At 39.8% G+C, this 16,948-nt stretch overlaps 1 protein-coding gene across 2 annotated transcripts in view; it reads left to right on the top strand.

The window, feature by feature from the left end:
* Window positions 1-16,948, top strand: part of SLC22A23 (solute carrier family 22 member 23) — a 159,336-nt gene that overhangs the window by 117,991 nt on the left and 24,397 nt on the right. For both annotated transcript variants that reach the window (XM_060244172.1, XM_060244170.1), the window contains exon 5: window positions 15,993-16,120. In XM_060244172.1, coding sequence (XP_060100155.1) covers window positions 15,993-16,120 — 128 coding nt within the window. The remainder of the gene's footprint in view (window positions 1-15,992; window positions 16,121-16,948) is intronic.

Below are 16,948 nucleotides of genomic sequence, written 5' to 3'. Positions count from 1 at the left end.
ACCGCTGATGTAGCCAATCCTCCAAGAACTTACAGGGCTCTTAGTACAGGGCCTACCATAAGCTCCAGGAGGATTGGCTACATCAGGGGTGTGTGGCCTAATATCCAAAGAAATTCCTGCTACAAAAGAACACCCTGCTTGGGACCAAACAAGATGTTAAAAAGAATGCACTGGGGTTCCAACACCATGTTTTCCTTGTACCTGAATTGTAGAATTTGGAGGCATTTACACAAAAGAATCAGTGACCAAGAGGGAATGCTTAACCCTTCCTCTCCACCCACTTATTATCTCCTGCCATTTTTCAAGGTAGGCTGGGGGGAAAATAACATAAAGAGCTCTCCTAATCAGAGGCATACCTCTGTGGCTTCATTGAATTTAGAAGGATGTAACTCTGTTTACTATTTTGCTGCTCGAGGGCCATTTGCAGGGGGGAATGGGTTGAACACCCTTTTACTTACTGGGAAATTTTCTCTAGTAAGTGCCTTCCTAATCTGTTCCCCTCTTTCTCAACAAATGTGGAACTGGGACATCCCAGTGGCTACATTGGCCAGGTTGTGCTCAAAATCTAGGCAGGTCACCTGATACCTGTTTGACCCAGAACCACAGCTTTCTTTTTTATATATATCATGCCTTCTTGTGATTTTCTGAATCATTCCACAGAAGCGACAGTAATTCTCTCTCTCTCTCTCTCTCTCTCAAAAAAGGGATTGATCAATCCCCTACTCATTTCTTTCTGTGTGGTTGAGAGGAGCAAGTGATCTTTCATATGTTCAGAAGAACTGTATAATAATTTTAGATGGTGCACTAGCAAATCAAAAGGGGCCAAACTTAGGTGGCATTACCTAGTAGATGGAGGATGTGTAATTACTCCAGTCTTTCAGACATCTTTGGAAGCTGTGGGCATTTCACATCGAAAAATCTCAATGAAGGTGACTGGTTTGTAATTATTTTCTTTTTGCAGAGCCCCATTTCAAACATTTTTTCCCACTAACGTTCAGAATGTTCATAAAAATGTTGAGATTGAGATTTTCTGCAAAGACGGACTGTCTTCCTTCTAGCTATATATATATATTGAATACTCTAAAATACCGATTTGTTCTTGTTACTTGATTTGTACTTGATTTATCTTCCACATACTGATTGTCAACATGTGCTTTGACTGAGTATGCCTATTAAAAAAACAATCCAGGTTCTACAAACCTGGGCTGGAGTAGCGGTATAGTCTGTAATTGGCAAGGAGTCTGAGAAAGCACTTTTTAGGAGTCCGTTAACTGGCTTAGGTTATGTAATATTAATCTGAAGTTCTGTAGTCAGTTTCTTAACTCTTGGAGCAAAGAAACTCTTAGGCTCAACAGTACTGCATGTTACTGGGAACAGGGCTTTATTTGTAGAAAAAGCCCTGCGTGAACTCATTTGCTTATTAGGTCACACACCCTGGCATCACCATTGATTTGCGCAGGGCTTTTTTTGGTAGCAAAAGCCCAGCAGGAACTCAGTTACCTGTTAGGCCACACCCCTGACCCAAAGCCCGCTGGAACTGTGTTCCTGCTCAAAAAAAATGAGGAGATATTTAAAATGTTTAAGGCTACAATGCCATGCACGCTTGTTTGAGAGACAGTCCCATTGAAATGGAGATGATCTACTGCTGAGTAATTTGGAATTTAGGGTTGTGGATCCTGTTTACATTTCACTTGACAGTAAGCTTTATGAAAACCCCTCAAATCAATAGATGTGCATGGAATAGCAACCTAAAAACATACTTCAGCTGACTGTGAGGATTTCCATTTCTGCCAGCAGGCTAACTGCTACAAGTGATTAACATGTGGAATTCACTGCCACAGGAGGTGGTGGCGGCCACAAGTATAACCACCTTCAAGAAGGGTTTAGATAAAAATATGGAGCACAGGTCCATCAGTGGCTATTAGCCACAGTGTATGTGTGTATATAAAATTTTTTGCCACTGTGTGACACAGAGTGTTGGATTTGATGGGCCGTTGGCCTGATCCAACATGGCTTCTCTTATGTTCTTATGTTCTTAAGCTCATAGTATTGTTAAGGGTACAAAACCTGGAAGCAAAGCAAGCAAGAATTTCCTACACAGGAACTTCTACTTGCATGGTTCCTGTACAGCACTTGCAGTCGTGTGATGCTGGTATGACAGAACCAGAGATCAGAGAACATTGCCTTTCTCCCTCTCTCCCAGAGTAACTTTGGTGTTGGGCTCAGAAGAGAGCCTAAAGGAATCCTGGCATAAGCAAAGAATAAAGTAGAAAGATGTATTCTAGCATCCTTCCCAAATGGGCAACGGGATGGGAGCTAGCAAGAGGAGATGCAAAGCAACCTGTAGATAACACAACAATTTAATTATTGATTTGTATAATTAGCAGAAATTTGCATAATATGCTACTTAGGTCACCTGGATTCAAGGAACTTGTATGTTTGGCACCCTTTGGTTGGGACCACTCTAATGAGAGTTCCTTGATTTTAAATCCCTGCCGGGTGGTTCTGTTCTTGGCTTCTTCTTCTTCTTTTTTTTTTTTTTAGAAAAAGCCCAGCAGGAACTAATTTGTATATTAAGCCACACACCCCTAAATTCTCCTTTGTTTCACAGGGTTTTTTTGTAGGGGAAAAAAACCCAGCAGGAACTCATTTGCATATTAGGCCACACCCCCTGACACCAAGCCAGCCAGGATTGCATTCCTGTATGTTCCTGCTCAAAAAAAGCCCTGGTTCTGCTTATCACTCCATGGAGGGTGTTTGTTTGTTTGGGGTTTTTTAGACCAAAATGGAATGATAGCTGATGTATTCTCAACCATGTTTATGAACTTCTGGGTCAGTCAATGTTTGGAAATTAATCTGAAGATTTATTTTCATCTTGTCTGGGTTTCATACCCATATTAAAGTTCCGTTAACTTTTTATTCTAAGAAAATTCCAACTGTGATATGGGCAAAAAGGTGGAAATTTAACTATTTTATACAGAGGGTTGTTCAAGAATTTAAGTGTTAACCCACTAGTAAGCAGGAAGGTCCCCTGTCTTTAGCATCCTCACTAAGCAAGTAAAGCAGAAAACCATAAATCCGAACTTTTGATTAACTCAATTCACAGAGCAAATTCTCCAGTAACTTTAGGAAATGATTCTTTTGATACAGAGATTCTCAAGAAACTCTCAAACTATTTATTTATTTATTTATTTTGTTCAATTTATATCCCGCCCTCTCCGCAAGCGGACTCAGGGCAGCTCACAACATTATACAATACAATCGATCCAATAAAACATATAAAACCATAATTTATGTATTTCAATTTTAAAACCATTCTATGGCGCTGCTTCAGTACAATATAAGCGGTATTGAATTCTCGACTGTGATCACCACTGAGAATGATTTTATGTTAGCCCAGGCAGATTCTTTTAAAAATCAGTTAGCATCTCCTAGCAATAAGCCCCTTCATAGTCCTAGCAATAAGTGCCCTCAAAGGGAAGATCAACTCAATAACTAATGTAATGTTTGGCCAACAGAAAGCAGAAGATGAACAAGTTAATTTTGGTGGGCAATGTTTTTCAATTTGGTCTTACAGTTATTAATGAAAACCAAAATGTTGATAGCAAAGGAGACTTTACCTATATTTCAGATAGAGGCCGCAATATTATTCATTTTAGTATCCTCTCATATTATAGACCTGATTTCTTTATTTCTCTTGGTTACTTTTGTGACAATGATCATGCTGTCTTGCTTTTAGAATTAAGGCTAGGAAATGTCAATTCATCTTCTGTGGATAACTCTGTGAGAAATATTAATTTCAGCTCTAATAACATCCCCCACAGAGCCAGGATATGGCCTACAAGATTTTTGCTTTCAAGTCCCCAGTTTTTGGAGACTTAAAAAAAACTATTATAAAGAGTCCTCCTGAGAAGGTGACTCATTCTTATGAACAACTTCTATCTCTTTTGGTTCCTTTTGTATGATGACAAAACCAAAGGAAAAATCTAAATCTGGTTCTTCTTGGTTTAATGTCATTTGCCATAACTTTAAAGCACCCTAAAATATTGTATTTTTCTTAATTTCAAAGATTAAATGCTTAGGAATTTCTACTGAAATATTTAGTCTATAAAAATAGTATTGCCAATATGTCCATAAAAGGAAAAGATGTTATTGCATTCTAACCTGGCAAAAATTGCTTTGTGCTTCATGTTATCATGATAGTAAAACCTTTTGTCAAGTGGTAAACACAAGTAATAAACCTTTTCCAATAGAGAAAACTGCACACATACAATGAATCTTTGGGGAAACTATTTTACCACCCTTTTAAATGAGAAAGAACCCATTACTCTTTCATCTTTTTACTCTATTTCTGAATAATTTTTCCAAATGGTCACCAGTTGAATTAGAGAAAATCCTTTCTCGAATAAAAGAATTAAAGTCCAGTAAGACTTCTGGCCCAGATTGGATGCTTCCAGAACTTTTTCCAATTTTATAACGCTTGTTTGTTGTGATAGATTCAGCTGACAAAATTCTTGAAAAATTGTGAGAAGCATTTGTTGTTCTCATGTATAAGAAGGGTTCACTAGTAGACACAAAAGGTGCCCCACATGCATCCATGCATTATCAAGTACAATACAACAGTCCTTGATGGATGAAGTCGTTCGTGTGGCACCTTCATGTGTGAAGGCATTTGTATGAAGGCATTGTAAGAAGACATTTGTAGCTGGTTGGAATTGAGTTTACTATGTCCTCTGAGAGAAAAGAAGTTCAGTTTTCACTGTGTAGATGTGTTTGACTACAATTGAAGAAGTTTCTTGTGAAACAAGAAGTCACCAGAATCACATCATTTGGATTATGAATTAATTTTCTACAGTCTTAAAGAGTCTTTATACAGAGCATCATTTTATTGGGGAATGCTCACATACTTCATTGGACTGCGAAGACTTCATCCAACAAGGACTGTTGTATTTAATTTAATTTAATTTAATTTAGATTTAATATTTAGATTTATATACCACCCTTTCCTGCAAGTGGGAAATAATGCATTGGTGCATGTGGGGTACCTTTTGTGTCACCATATTATCATGTGGTGCATGATAATTCATTGGTGTATGTGGGGTACCTTTTGTGTCTACTAGTGCATGTTATGTGTGAATATACTGTAAAGTAAATTTAGATGTGATTAGTGGGGAAGTGCAGAATCTCTGTCAGGTGTATCATTGTATACTAAAGGGGAGCTTCTCACACAGCATTTTGTCTCTTTTTCTGTACTTTTGAGTGCTGTGAGCACTTATCTTATACTATAAGAAGGATTCATTCTCTGGGCAATTATTGACCAATCAACCTGCTGTCTATACCAGGAAAGTTATATGCAGCTCATCTACAACTAAAGCTTCGTAGCTAGAGTTACAATTTGTCAATACCAGGTCCAGAACAAATTGGCTTTTAAAAGGCTTCTTCTGCATTACAACACACATATGTGCTCTCTTTTATCACTGACAAATATTAATTACATTATTATTCCACCCATTCCCCCATTTGGGGGCTCAGAGCAGAGTACAACATAAATAGTAATAAAATCACAATACAATTACAATCATAATAAAAACCAGTTACAACATTTAGTAAAGTACAACAGGATGGTCCCACAAGATGACATAACAAAATAGTATTGCGGAATGGTACTACAGAATAGCACAGAAGAGTAGTACAGCCGTACAGTAGTACAGTACAGTAGGGGAGGCCAATTGATCTAATAGGTAGATGCCCGTCACCTCATCCAAAAACTTGGCAGAACAGCTCTGTTTTACAGGCCCTACAAAAGTCTAATCAGCCAGGTAGGGGAAAATGTTTACCACTTTTATGAACCTCAGGGCAGCCTTTGATAACTTCTCAAGCACAAAGCTTTGGATTCAATTAAACCAGGTGGAAAGTCCTAAACAATTATTACATCTGATTTTTTCTTTACACACTTCAACTTCAATGAAAATATGATATCCTATAACTGGTTTATTTAATATGTCCTATAACTATAACCCAGTACCGGTTACAAAAGGTGTTCAACAGGGATGTGTTTTGGCTGTAGATTTATTTAACTTCTACTTATATGATTTACGAAACAAACTACAAGTTAACTATTCTCATGTTACTAGTTTGGTTGTTCACTTTATACCACTTCTGTTGAATGCTGATGATGTAGCTCTTCTTTTTTACTCAAGAGTAGGAATAAGATGTCTTCTCCAAGCTTTCATTTTGTATTGTCGTGATAATCTGCTTTCTATTAATTATGCTAAATCTAAAATAATGTGTTTTTGGCAATATCCATTATGGAAAAAGTAAACTCCTGAATTCTGGATGGGCATATGATTAAGCAATTTCAGTTGTTCAGGCCTTCATTTTGCCTCTTCCAGCTAGTGGAAATGTTATTCTTTTCATCTTCTTGAGTCTGTTAAAGTACATTTATCTGGATTTATGAGATTCTTTTACCACTCTGGAGGGCAATCCTTACCTTTTTCTCTGGAATTCTATAAAACAAAATTTAGATCTTTTCTGCTTTATGGAGCTCCAATTTTATGGAGTCGGGGTGGTCTGGGAAGGGAGATCCCTTTGCTGGCTCTTGATGGGGTGTCATTAATACCGGCCCCTAAGGTCAAGACCTTGGGAGTATTCCTGGAGTCCTCTCTCACAATGGAGGCCCAGGTAGCAGCCACTACCAGATCTGGTGGGTGCGGCAGTTGGCCCCCTTCCTGGAGCATGCCAACTTAGCAGTGGTGATCCACACTACAATCACCTCGAGAATAGATCATTGTAATGCTCTCTACATGAGGTACCCTTGACTCTGACTCAGAAACTACAGCTAGTGCAGAACGCTGTGGCACGGCTGTTAATGGGGCTCCCTCGTCGGCAGCACATTAACCAGTGCTGCACCACCTACCTATTGTGTTCCGAGTCCGTTTCAAGGTGTTGGTATTGACCTTTAAAGCGCTTTATGGTTGGGGCCCTGCCTATCTACAGGACCACCTTTCTCCACATGTTCCCCAGGGAGCACTGTGTTCAGGGACACAAAATCTACTGACCATCCCTGGACCAAAGGAGGCCAGGTTATGCTCCACAAGGGCTAGGGCCTTCTCGGTGGCAGCACCAGGAATGTGGAATGCCCTCCTGGAGGCTATAAGGGCTCTGCGGGATCTTTCTACCTTCCACAGGGTCTGCAAGACAGAACTGTTCCGACAAGCGTTTAACATCTGACCCGGGAGAAGACTGCCACCCCACATCTCTAAAGAGCTATGATTACCATCAGGAAAAGAATCCACCTATATTAAAGACAGCACCATAGAATGTTTTTTTAGAATGTTTTAATTGTAATTGTATTTTATTGGTTTTTAAATTGTAAATGTAAATATATAAATTGACTGTTAGCTGCCCTGAGTCCATTTGCGGAGAGGGCAGGATAGAAATTTAAGGTAAATAAATCAATTTGGTTTCCTGTTCTTTTTTTCTAAAATTGAATCCCTACAGTCAAAATCCATCCATGCCATTTTTCAAGCACTTAATTGTATTTCAAATTCCAACTTCTACTTAGAGGCTGGTCTTGGTTCCACTTCCTTGTTAGCATAGAAAGCCATAATGAAATTAGATCCCATCCACCACCACCACCCCCCCACAAGTCCAGGATTTTCTTCCTGATCTTGTAAAATGAACTGAACTTACTAACTTAGAATGAAAGGACCATCTTGAGATATGTAGTGATGCCCAAAGGAAGTGTGCACTGTCTTTCTGGGGACTGAGCACTCCATCTTTTCCAGTGCTTCCAGATTATTTGAAATTCTTAACTATTCCAGCCTTTTGAAGACTTTTCTTCTTGGCCAGACTTAATGCCTTACCTCTTAATGAATTATTTAGTAGATTCTCACATAGACAGACTGAACAGAGAGTCTTCCTGTGTGGAAATGCAAAGACAGAAACACTCATTTTTATTTAGTTGTGAATTATACTCTTCCATAAGATCTTCTTCTATTTTTATTTAGTTGTGAGTTGTACTCTTCCATAAGATCTTCTATTTCTCCTTTGATTTCATACTTTTCATTATGTTCACACGATTACCATTTATTATACTTGCTGTCTGGAAAAGATAAGGCTGTTACCCTATCCGTAGCTCATTATTTAACTGATGCTTTGAAAATTTGTCCAAAGATATAATGATTAATTCACACCTAAATGCTTACTTGCATACAGGTGCTCTTTTTGCACTGGAACTGGTTTGGGGCCACATAATTAAGATAGTGTCTGCTTTGGATGTTAAGGTGTATATCTTCATTACAGACTTAAAATGGTTTAATAGTCATTCTTTCTCCTAAGGAACACTAGGGGCTGTAGTTGGGGTAGTTCTTAGGATTCTTTACCAGAGACTTCAGCAGCCTCAGCAGTTAAAATTCCCAAAATTAATGCCCTTTAAAATTGTATAAAATTGATATAACTCTGTATTTCAGGAATTATCAGTATCTGTCACGTATAAACAGGCACAACTGAGTTTGTGCTTGTTAATCTGTGCAGTTAAATGAATTCATGCATGCAACTTGTCAGTGATAAGCATTTTGGTCACAAATATGGCAGTCCTAATTTTCTATGCATTTCTTGGCAGCTTTCAAAGAGAAAAATGGAAACGTTAGATTTGCTAATGTGTTAGCTTGCCAACTGGCCTGGAGAAAAATGTACCTTTAATAGAGGCTTAATGTGATGTCATTTTCCTTTACGCCATGACAAGCTTCAGATGCTAATTTTCACACAATTTCTCCAAGCCTCTTGGCAATCTTCTTAATGTGTTTCTTCCCCACTGCGATCCTTTCTTTTGTTTTCTTTTTTTTTTTGGTTAAATCTCCTCAAGCCCTAGTATGATGTGTGATGAACAGAAAACTGAACCATTTAAAACTGAGGTTCAGTTCAGGTTCATCAGTATTTTTTTTTTTGCTAACTTTTCTGTTTGGATCTGGGTCATGTTTCTATATTGGTTCATGCAGGGTTTTGCCCCTAGCCCAGCTTGTAACTCAATCGAACTGAAGGCCATTAAGCAGTGCTTGCAAGACCCCCCATTTTTGCAGTCTTTGTTACATTCCCATCATCTAACAAAAGAAAAAAACTTGGAGAGTGCTCCAATATTAACCAAATATGGTATGTGGCTGTATCAGTGTATTCAACTTCTATTTTGCTAATATTGAAACCGTCAGTTGTCTAATTTCCATTTTAGTCTGTTTCTAGCCTTGATGTCACTGAATCTAGTTATGCCATATTTAAATCCATTTAGTAATATCTCTTGAGCTAATAAATGATCGGTTCCATGTAAAAGTGATAAGCGGATGATCGCACCTTGTCTGAGCAATCTTAATATTGAGATTATAGTTATGTAAGCATGCAACACATTTTAACTTCTAAGAGAACTTTAAACTGCCAGGGAAGAGAATGTAAAGGAATCTGCACATGAAAGCTTATACCCAAAATTAAACTTTGTTGGTTCTAAAGGTGCCACTGGACTCAAAGGTTGTTCTATACCAGGGGTGGCCAAACTGCAGCTCGGGAGCCACATGTGGGCTCTTCCACACATGTTATGTGGCTCTTGAAGCCCCCGCCACCCTGTTTGCCAGCTTGGAGAAGGCATTTGTCAACTTAAATCATGTTGCCAAGCCAGCCAGTGGCTTGGAGAATGCAGTTAAAGTTGCTTTCTTTCCACCTCTTCCACCCTTCCGCCCATTTATCTCCCTCCCTCCCTCCCTCCCTCCCTTCCTTCCTTCCTTCCTTCCTGGTCTTGCAGCTCTCAAACATCTGACATTCATGTCTTGATGCTCTCAAGCATCTGACGCTTATTCTATGTGGCTCTTACAGTAAGCAAGTTTGGCAACCCCTGTTCTATACCTTCTAATTACCATTGTATCTGATCCTGTGCAACATATATTTTAAGTGGCTAGAAGGACAGAACAACAAAAGATTAGAAAAACTCAAAACTTTATTTTTCATAAGGTTTCTGCACAGTGGCTAAAGCTATTCTGTCTTTGTAATTACTCCATTGTCCTGACCAAGATAGCCAGATCTTGTCAAATCTTAGAAGCTAAGCAGGGTCGGCCCTGGCTAGTACTTGGATGGGAAGTTTCCAAAGAATATCATGGTCATGATGCGGAGGCAGGTAATGGCAAACCATCTCTGAACATCTCTTGCTTTATAAACCCTATAGGGTCGCCGTAAGTCAGCTGTGACTTCATGACAAACAACAACAACAAAATTACTACATTAAAAGGTTTTGGCAACTCTTGAGAAAAGGTCTCTAGATAACAACATGATCCAGGACAAGTAAAAAACCTAGCAAGTACTTTCAGTTTAATATCAGCAATCTTCCCCAGCCAAGAACTGTGAAATGTTTCCTGCTTTTTAAGATCTGCTTTAATAGATCTGTAAAAGGGATTTTATTGGCCTTGTAAAGTTCTTATATATTCCCTGCTAAATTAATCCCCAAATACCATGCTGTTTTTGCAAACCGTACTAGCTGATATTATGTGCTGATCATGGTTTTTGCCTTATCTGAAAAATTCAGGTCCAGTAACTTGTTTTTTTGCTGTATTAATTTTAAAGCCAGAAAGGGCTCCATATTCCTGAATTAACTCAACTACAGCATGAAATAGACGCCGTAGGATGATTCAATGTCAAGGCAATGTCACCTGTGTAGAGTGAGATTTTAAAAATTACTTGCACCCACTGATAATCCTGACTCCTGATTGCCAAGAGTTTAATAACAATAGCAAACATTAAATCAGATAGTTAACCGTATCTTGTTCTTGGCTGCACGAAGGCTTACCTAGTGGTATTGCATGCATTCATACAACATCCTCTAGAATGCTGTCAAGTCAAATGAAAGAACAGAATAGATTTCTTTCTACATCGACTTGAATAGCAGAAACTAAAAACACAATTTCAGCTTTTTCCAGGACTTTTTGCTTTTCTCCAAGCAGTGAAGAACAGAAAGTATAATGCCATTATATAAAGCAATGCCATGCTTAAATATATTTTATACAGTCAAGATCATTTTTATCAGTCAAAAACAGGGCTTTATAAAATCCTTGCAGGAGAGAGCAGATAGAGCTTTCCCAATCTGTACTAGAACCCAGGAACATCCAGTGAAGCTGGCTGGAGATTGGTTTAGGTATGACTAAAGCAGGGGAAGAAAAAGATCACCACACTCTTAGGGCTTTTTTGTGGAAAAAGCCCATCAGGAACTCATTTGCATATTAGGCAACACCCCCAAAACACCATTGTTTCACACAGGGATTTTTAATAGGAAAAAGCCTAGCAGAAACTCATTTGCATATTAGGCCCCACATCCTGGCACCAAGGCAGCCAGAACTGCGTTCCTGAGCGTTCCTGCTCAAAAAAAGAAAGAAAGAAAGCCCTGGTCTTAGATGACTTTGAAAACAATTAGGCAAAACCTTTGGCAGATCTTTCCTCCATGGGTAGGTACAGTGGTTTATTGATGATGACAGCCCAACAGAGGGTGGCTGCTGCCTCCATGCAGGGCCTGGAGGAGGGCAAAGGGAGCAAATTGTCCTGGAGCCCCATGAGGCTGAGGTTGCCTGGCATAGTGGTTCCTATTTATTTATTTATTTATTTATTTATTTATTTATTTATTTATTTATTTATTTATTTATTTGCATTTATATCCCGCCCTCTCCGCAAGCGGACTCAGGGCGGCTTACAGTATCATAAAAACAATCAATTCCATAAAACATATAAAACCATAATACATTTATCAGTTTAAAACTATTACGCTATCTCAATCCAGTCTGGCGGTATTGGGTTCTGACTATGACCACCAGCTTCCTATTGCTACTGGTTAGCAGGCAAACAAGATTGCATCTGCCTGACCTTTGTCTTTCTGCCAATACTTTAGAGTCCAACAAGAAAGCTTATTTGCTTATCTAATGGATAGGCTTTCACAGTTGTTAATAAGTTTATCATTAAATATTACATGTTAAATTATATAATGCAGTTATTATATTCATGAGCTCAAATATGTAGGTGTGTACTCAAGTATCTACTGAGAGCATTTGGGGCAATGCAAGAGAAGTGCCTCAAGACCAGAGCTTTTTTTGTAGCAGGAACTCTTTTGCATATTAGGCCACACACTCCTGATGTTGACAATCTTTCAAGAGCTTACAGGGCTCTTTGTACAGGGCCTGCTGTAAGCTCCAAGAGGATTGGCTACATCAGGGGTGTGTGGCCTATTATGCAAAGGAGTTCATGCTTCAAAAAAAGCCCTGCTCAAGACTAACAGTACAATCGTAATGCACTCTGTTGGGCATAAGTCTCATGTAATAGACTACATAGGATTTTGAGTAGTTCTGTTTAGGATTTTCTCTGTTTTGCCCCAGTCCCTGCGTTTCCTCTCTGAAACCCAGCATCCAGGTTCTCCTCATGAGCAGAAACATAAATGCTTGCCCAGATACTTTGGCTGTTTCTACACTCAGGGTTGATTCTGATTTTATGAACATTGAATCCACCTGCACACAACTCCTGTTCAAAAGTACTCTTGTAAAGTGAGGAGGAGCAACTCTGGGGTGAAACCGCTTTCAGTGCCAATTCAAGAAAATGAGTGTAGACAACTTAAGTTAATGCACAGCAAGACAGAAGTGATAGAGGTATGCAATGTAGATGAACATTTTAAATGTGCACTGAGAGAGGATCTTCTGTCAAGTGCAGAAACAGCCATTGACCTGGTCTTCCAAGGCAATTCATATGTTTTTTGCCACTGTTATTGAAATAAAGCTCATGAGTGAAAGATCCTGGTAGGGACCAGTTAGGCTTGTGAACCTTGTCTTGACTAAGCATCTGTTGTTTCTTAGAATCTGCACATGCTAAAGTATGTAGCTATACATTACATTTTCCTGATCACTAGGAGGACCTGCCATACAAGTGTTCCAAGTTCCCTATGAGAACTTCGTTTAGAAGCATCACAACAGCGTGATTCAGAGCAGAATGAGTGCAGGGTGTGTGTCTCACTTTCCCTCCTGTGCTGTTTTCTCAACTTAAAACAGCTTCAGAAGGCATTATTTGCCCCATTGGAGTCATGGAAATGGTTTGGGAAAAGGCAGGGGCCCAGTCTGTGCCATAGATGGTCCTGATCTGAACTGGGCCCTTTCAAATTCTTCAGAAGTGAATTTCTAACAACTGTCATCCTGTTGCACATCCCCATATAGTGATCAGTCAAGGGCTTTTTTTTTTGTAGCAGGAACTCCTTTGCATATTAGACCACACATCCCTGATGTAACCAATCCTTCTGGAGCTTACAGTAGGCCCTATACTAAGAGTCCTGTAAGCTGCAGGAGGATTGGCTGCATCTAGGGGTATGTGGCCTAATATGCAAAGGAGTTCCCGCTAAAAAAAAAAAGCCCTGGTGATCACATTCTAGATATGGAACGTGACGTTCAGACCTAGGAAGCATCTCAAAGTCATAATCAGAAGTAGCTAGACATTTCTGATTGGAAGAAAATGAGTCACAAGTGAATTGAAATATGAGCACTTAAATCATTCCATCTTTATCTTCATTTTAAATAGATCAGAGGTCACTAACATTTTCTTTAATGAGAGCTATTTCTGAGTAATGAAAAAAATTCTGAGCTACTTCCCCCAACAGGCATGCTACCAACTTTTGTTTTGCCTTAGAAAGGGAACATAAACTAAGAAGAGCATCAGTAATGAAGCTTTGAACTGACCAGTATGGAAAAATCCTATGAAAAAGCAGCTTTTTAAAAGAGGTCTTTTTCATCTTTTTCTGGGTCTTCAGGGGAATGCACAAGCTACTCTGCAATAACCTGAGAGCTGCTAGTAGCTTTAAAAAAGGTAAAGGTAGTCCTGTGCAAGCACCAGTCGTTTCCGACTCTGGGGTGACGTTGATTTCACAATATTTTCATAGCAGACTTTTTCCGGGGTGGTTTGCCATTGCCTTCCCCAGTCATCTACACTTCCCCCCCAGCAAGCTGGGTACTCAGGATGAAAGACTGAGTCAAACTGAGCCAGCTTCCGCCGGTATCAAACTCAGGTCGTGAGCAGGGAGCTCAGACTGCAGTACTGCAGCTTTACCACTCTGCGCCACACATGCTACCTTTTGGAGAGTGCTGAGTTAGATTCGCTTTCTCCTTGTCTTCATATCTGAGAAATGGTTTATATTTGTGAGCCAGGTACATGAAGGGGACAAGAAAACAATTAATTTGTAGAATGGTCTCTCACCTTTGCTCTTCTTCTCCAGTGGTTTGCCAGGAAGCAAAACCAGAAGCCTTGTGGCATGTTATACACTAACAAGTTTGTATTCCATTTCTCTTTTTGTCAAAGTAGGTTCTAGAGACTGTGAAAACGTATGCTGAGATAAAACGTTATTAGTCTTTCAGGTGCCAAAACCACATGTTTTGTTTTATGCCAACAAAAAAGGCATGAAAGCAAACTCAAGGTCGTTTTAGTCTGGTAGAAAGTAGCTTTTCTAAAATGAAGTTATTGAATTATTATGCTTAACTGCAAAACTTGGGTATTCAAATTACATTGCATTGCTTTTTCCTGAAGGCAGTGCTGCGGCAGCATCTGAAAGATTCTCCTTCTCCTCTGTTCCCTCAGACATTTTAGAGTACATACTCTTTATTTTCTTTCTCCCAATGCTTAAGACACCTTCTCTTCTCTGTTTGCTTTATATTGTCTTCTCTTAGTCCTACTGATGACAATGTTTTTAATTGTAATGGTTACTCTCAAACAGACCTCAGTTTCAGCAGGAGCTCACAGGAGCACAGCTCCTGAACCTTTCTGAGAGTTCCCCTTCTTCTTCCCCACCTACGTTGTCCATTGAATGGTAGGTGCAGCTGAATAACAATCTCTGGATTAGGAGAGCAGGCAGCCAGCCAGCCACCAGGGGCTTTGCCACACCCCCAGTAGCCCTCATTAACCTCTGTAGAAGCCTGCTCCACCCTTTCTCCACGTCTTATGTGATTTGGGGTGGCAGGTGGCTTGCTGGCCTTTTGACTGGGGGGGGTGGTCCAGGAGAGCCCCAGGAGAGCAAGGCCTGCTTGGGCTGGCAGGATCTCTAGCCAGTCCAAGGAGGCCTCGCTTGCCCGAGGGTCTCCTTTCTTGCATTGGGTTGCTTTTGGCTGGGGAGGACGGCATACGCTAATGAGTTATGCTAATGAGCGCCACCACCTATTTTTCCACAGAACAACCCCTGCCCTCAAAGCCTCTTTGAGAATTGTGGTTTGAGGGAGGTTAAAAGAGTCTAGCGTTTTCTTCATCAGTTGTTTCCTGAACAATCTTCATGGATTATCAGTTTCTCTTATGCAGCATTTCCATTTGCATTTCTCCATGTTCCTTATATAATAAATAATGCCCATACCATTCAGTGTTGAAACTTGCTCTTCATGACATACTGCATGAGGTTTAAATAAGACTGGCTGTCCTAGTCTAGGTTTGTGTGTCCACGTGGATCAGACTACATTCCTTTTTTAAGAAACCGTTTGCTTGATTACTGCATTCATCCACAGCTAGGAAATTAGCATTTTTGGCTATTCCTCTAATGTCTTGGAACAGTTTGCATGAGGATCTCTGCCAGGATCCTTCCTTAATGGCTTTTAGGAGGATCTGTAAGACTTTTCTTTTTCAAATGGCATTCCCCAAGTATTACTACTGGTGTTGGCGCTGATTGATTAGATGGGCTTTTCTTTCTGTGATCTCTCTCTGTCTCTGTCTCTCTCTCTCTCTGAATTAGGGCTTTTTGTAAACAATTTCTTTTTCTACTGGATTAACTGGAAAAGCTTATATTTTTTGTTAAAAAAAATAAAGAAAATATAAATAATTGTTCCTTGACTTAAATCTGGGTTCAACGTACATATCAGCGTTGTTCTTGTGCTGTTTGAAACTACAGTCATTATATGTACAGAGAGAAGTTCCTATTGACAGCTACTTGGAAGCCTCCACTAATGTATTCTTCATCTTTGAAGTATTTTCCCAGAATCTCTTCGGTGGCTGATTGCCACACAGCAGTTTGAAGCAGCGAAGAAGCTCATCCTTCACTTAACTCACAAGAACAGGACAAACACAGAATGCGATATCAAAGGAGTGATGCCCGGTGAGTGGCTGTGACTATTCCTGTGAGATGCTGTGATAACACCGGCATATGAATTGTTTTTATGCTGTACAAATACCCTTCTAGAAAACTGAAGTCATCACCTGAGCAGAAATTGCATTCTGTGGCTCGCTTTGCCTTTTTGGAAGGAAAGGAATTTGTTCTCCGTAGCTTATTGCTGTGTTTTCATAACTTGTGTTGGAAATGTAGGCTTCCCTCTACCTTGCCTTCAGGATAAGAGATCAAACAGGACCATGCAGGCTACAAAGCACTTTTACATTTCCCGGTCTACACTGACACATCATCTACCACAGCACTAATTCATGCTGCCCACTTAATGTGGTGTAATGTCAATTGACTTGAAATGCAGCGATGCCAGTTAAAAGAAACCGTTCTGAGTTAGATTATGATGTGATTGAGTAGAACACAAATTAAGAACATAAAAAAGCCCTGATGGATCAGGCCAGTGGTCTATATAGTCCAGTAGGCTTTAGCCATATACCCATATAGCATAAACAGAGCATTGAGGCCAAGACCTTCCCCTGATGTTGCTTGCTAGCACTGGTATTCAGAGGTTTATTGCCTCTGAATGTGGAGTAGCCACTGATGACCTCTTCATGAATCTCTGCAATCTCCTTTTTAAAGTCCACCTGTGCTTGCTGCTATAACCAGGGCTTTTGTTGAGCAGGAACACACAGGAATGCAATTGTGGCTGGCTTGGCATCAGGGGATGTGGCCTAATATGCAAATAGGTTCCTGCTGGGCTTTTTCTACAAATAAAGCCCTGACTAAAACTATATCCTCTGGCAGTGAATTCCATAACTCAACAAC

This window comes from Heteronotia binoei, chromosome 7, assembly GCF_032191835.1.
Source record: "Heteronotia binoei isolate CCM8104 ecotype False Entrance Well chromosome 7, APGP_CSIRO_Hbin_v1, whole genome shotgun sequence".
Lineage (NCBI taxonomy): Eukaryota > Metazoa > Chordata > Lepidosauria > Squamata > Gekkonidae > Heteronotia > Heteronotia binoei.
Note: the sequence above shows the minus strand (reverse complement) of the source record. Positions and strands in the feature narration are given on the sequence as shown.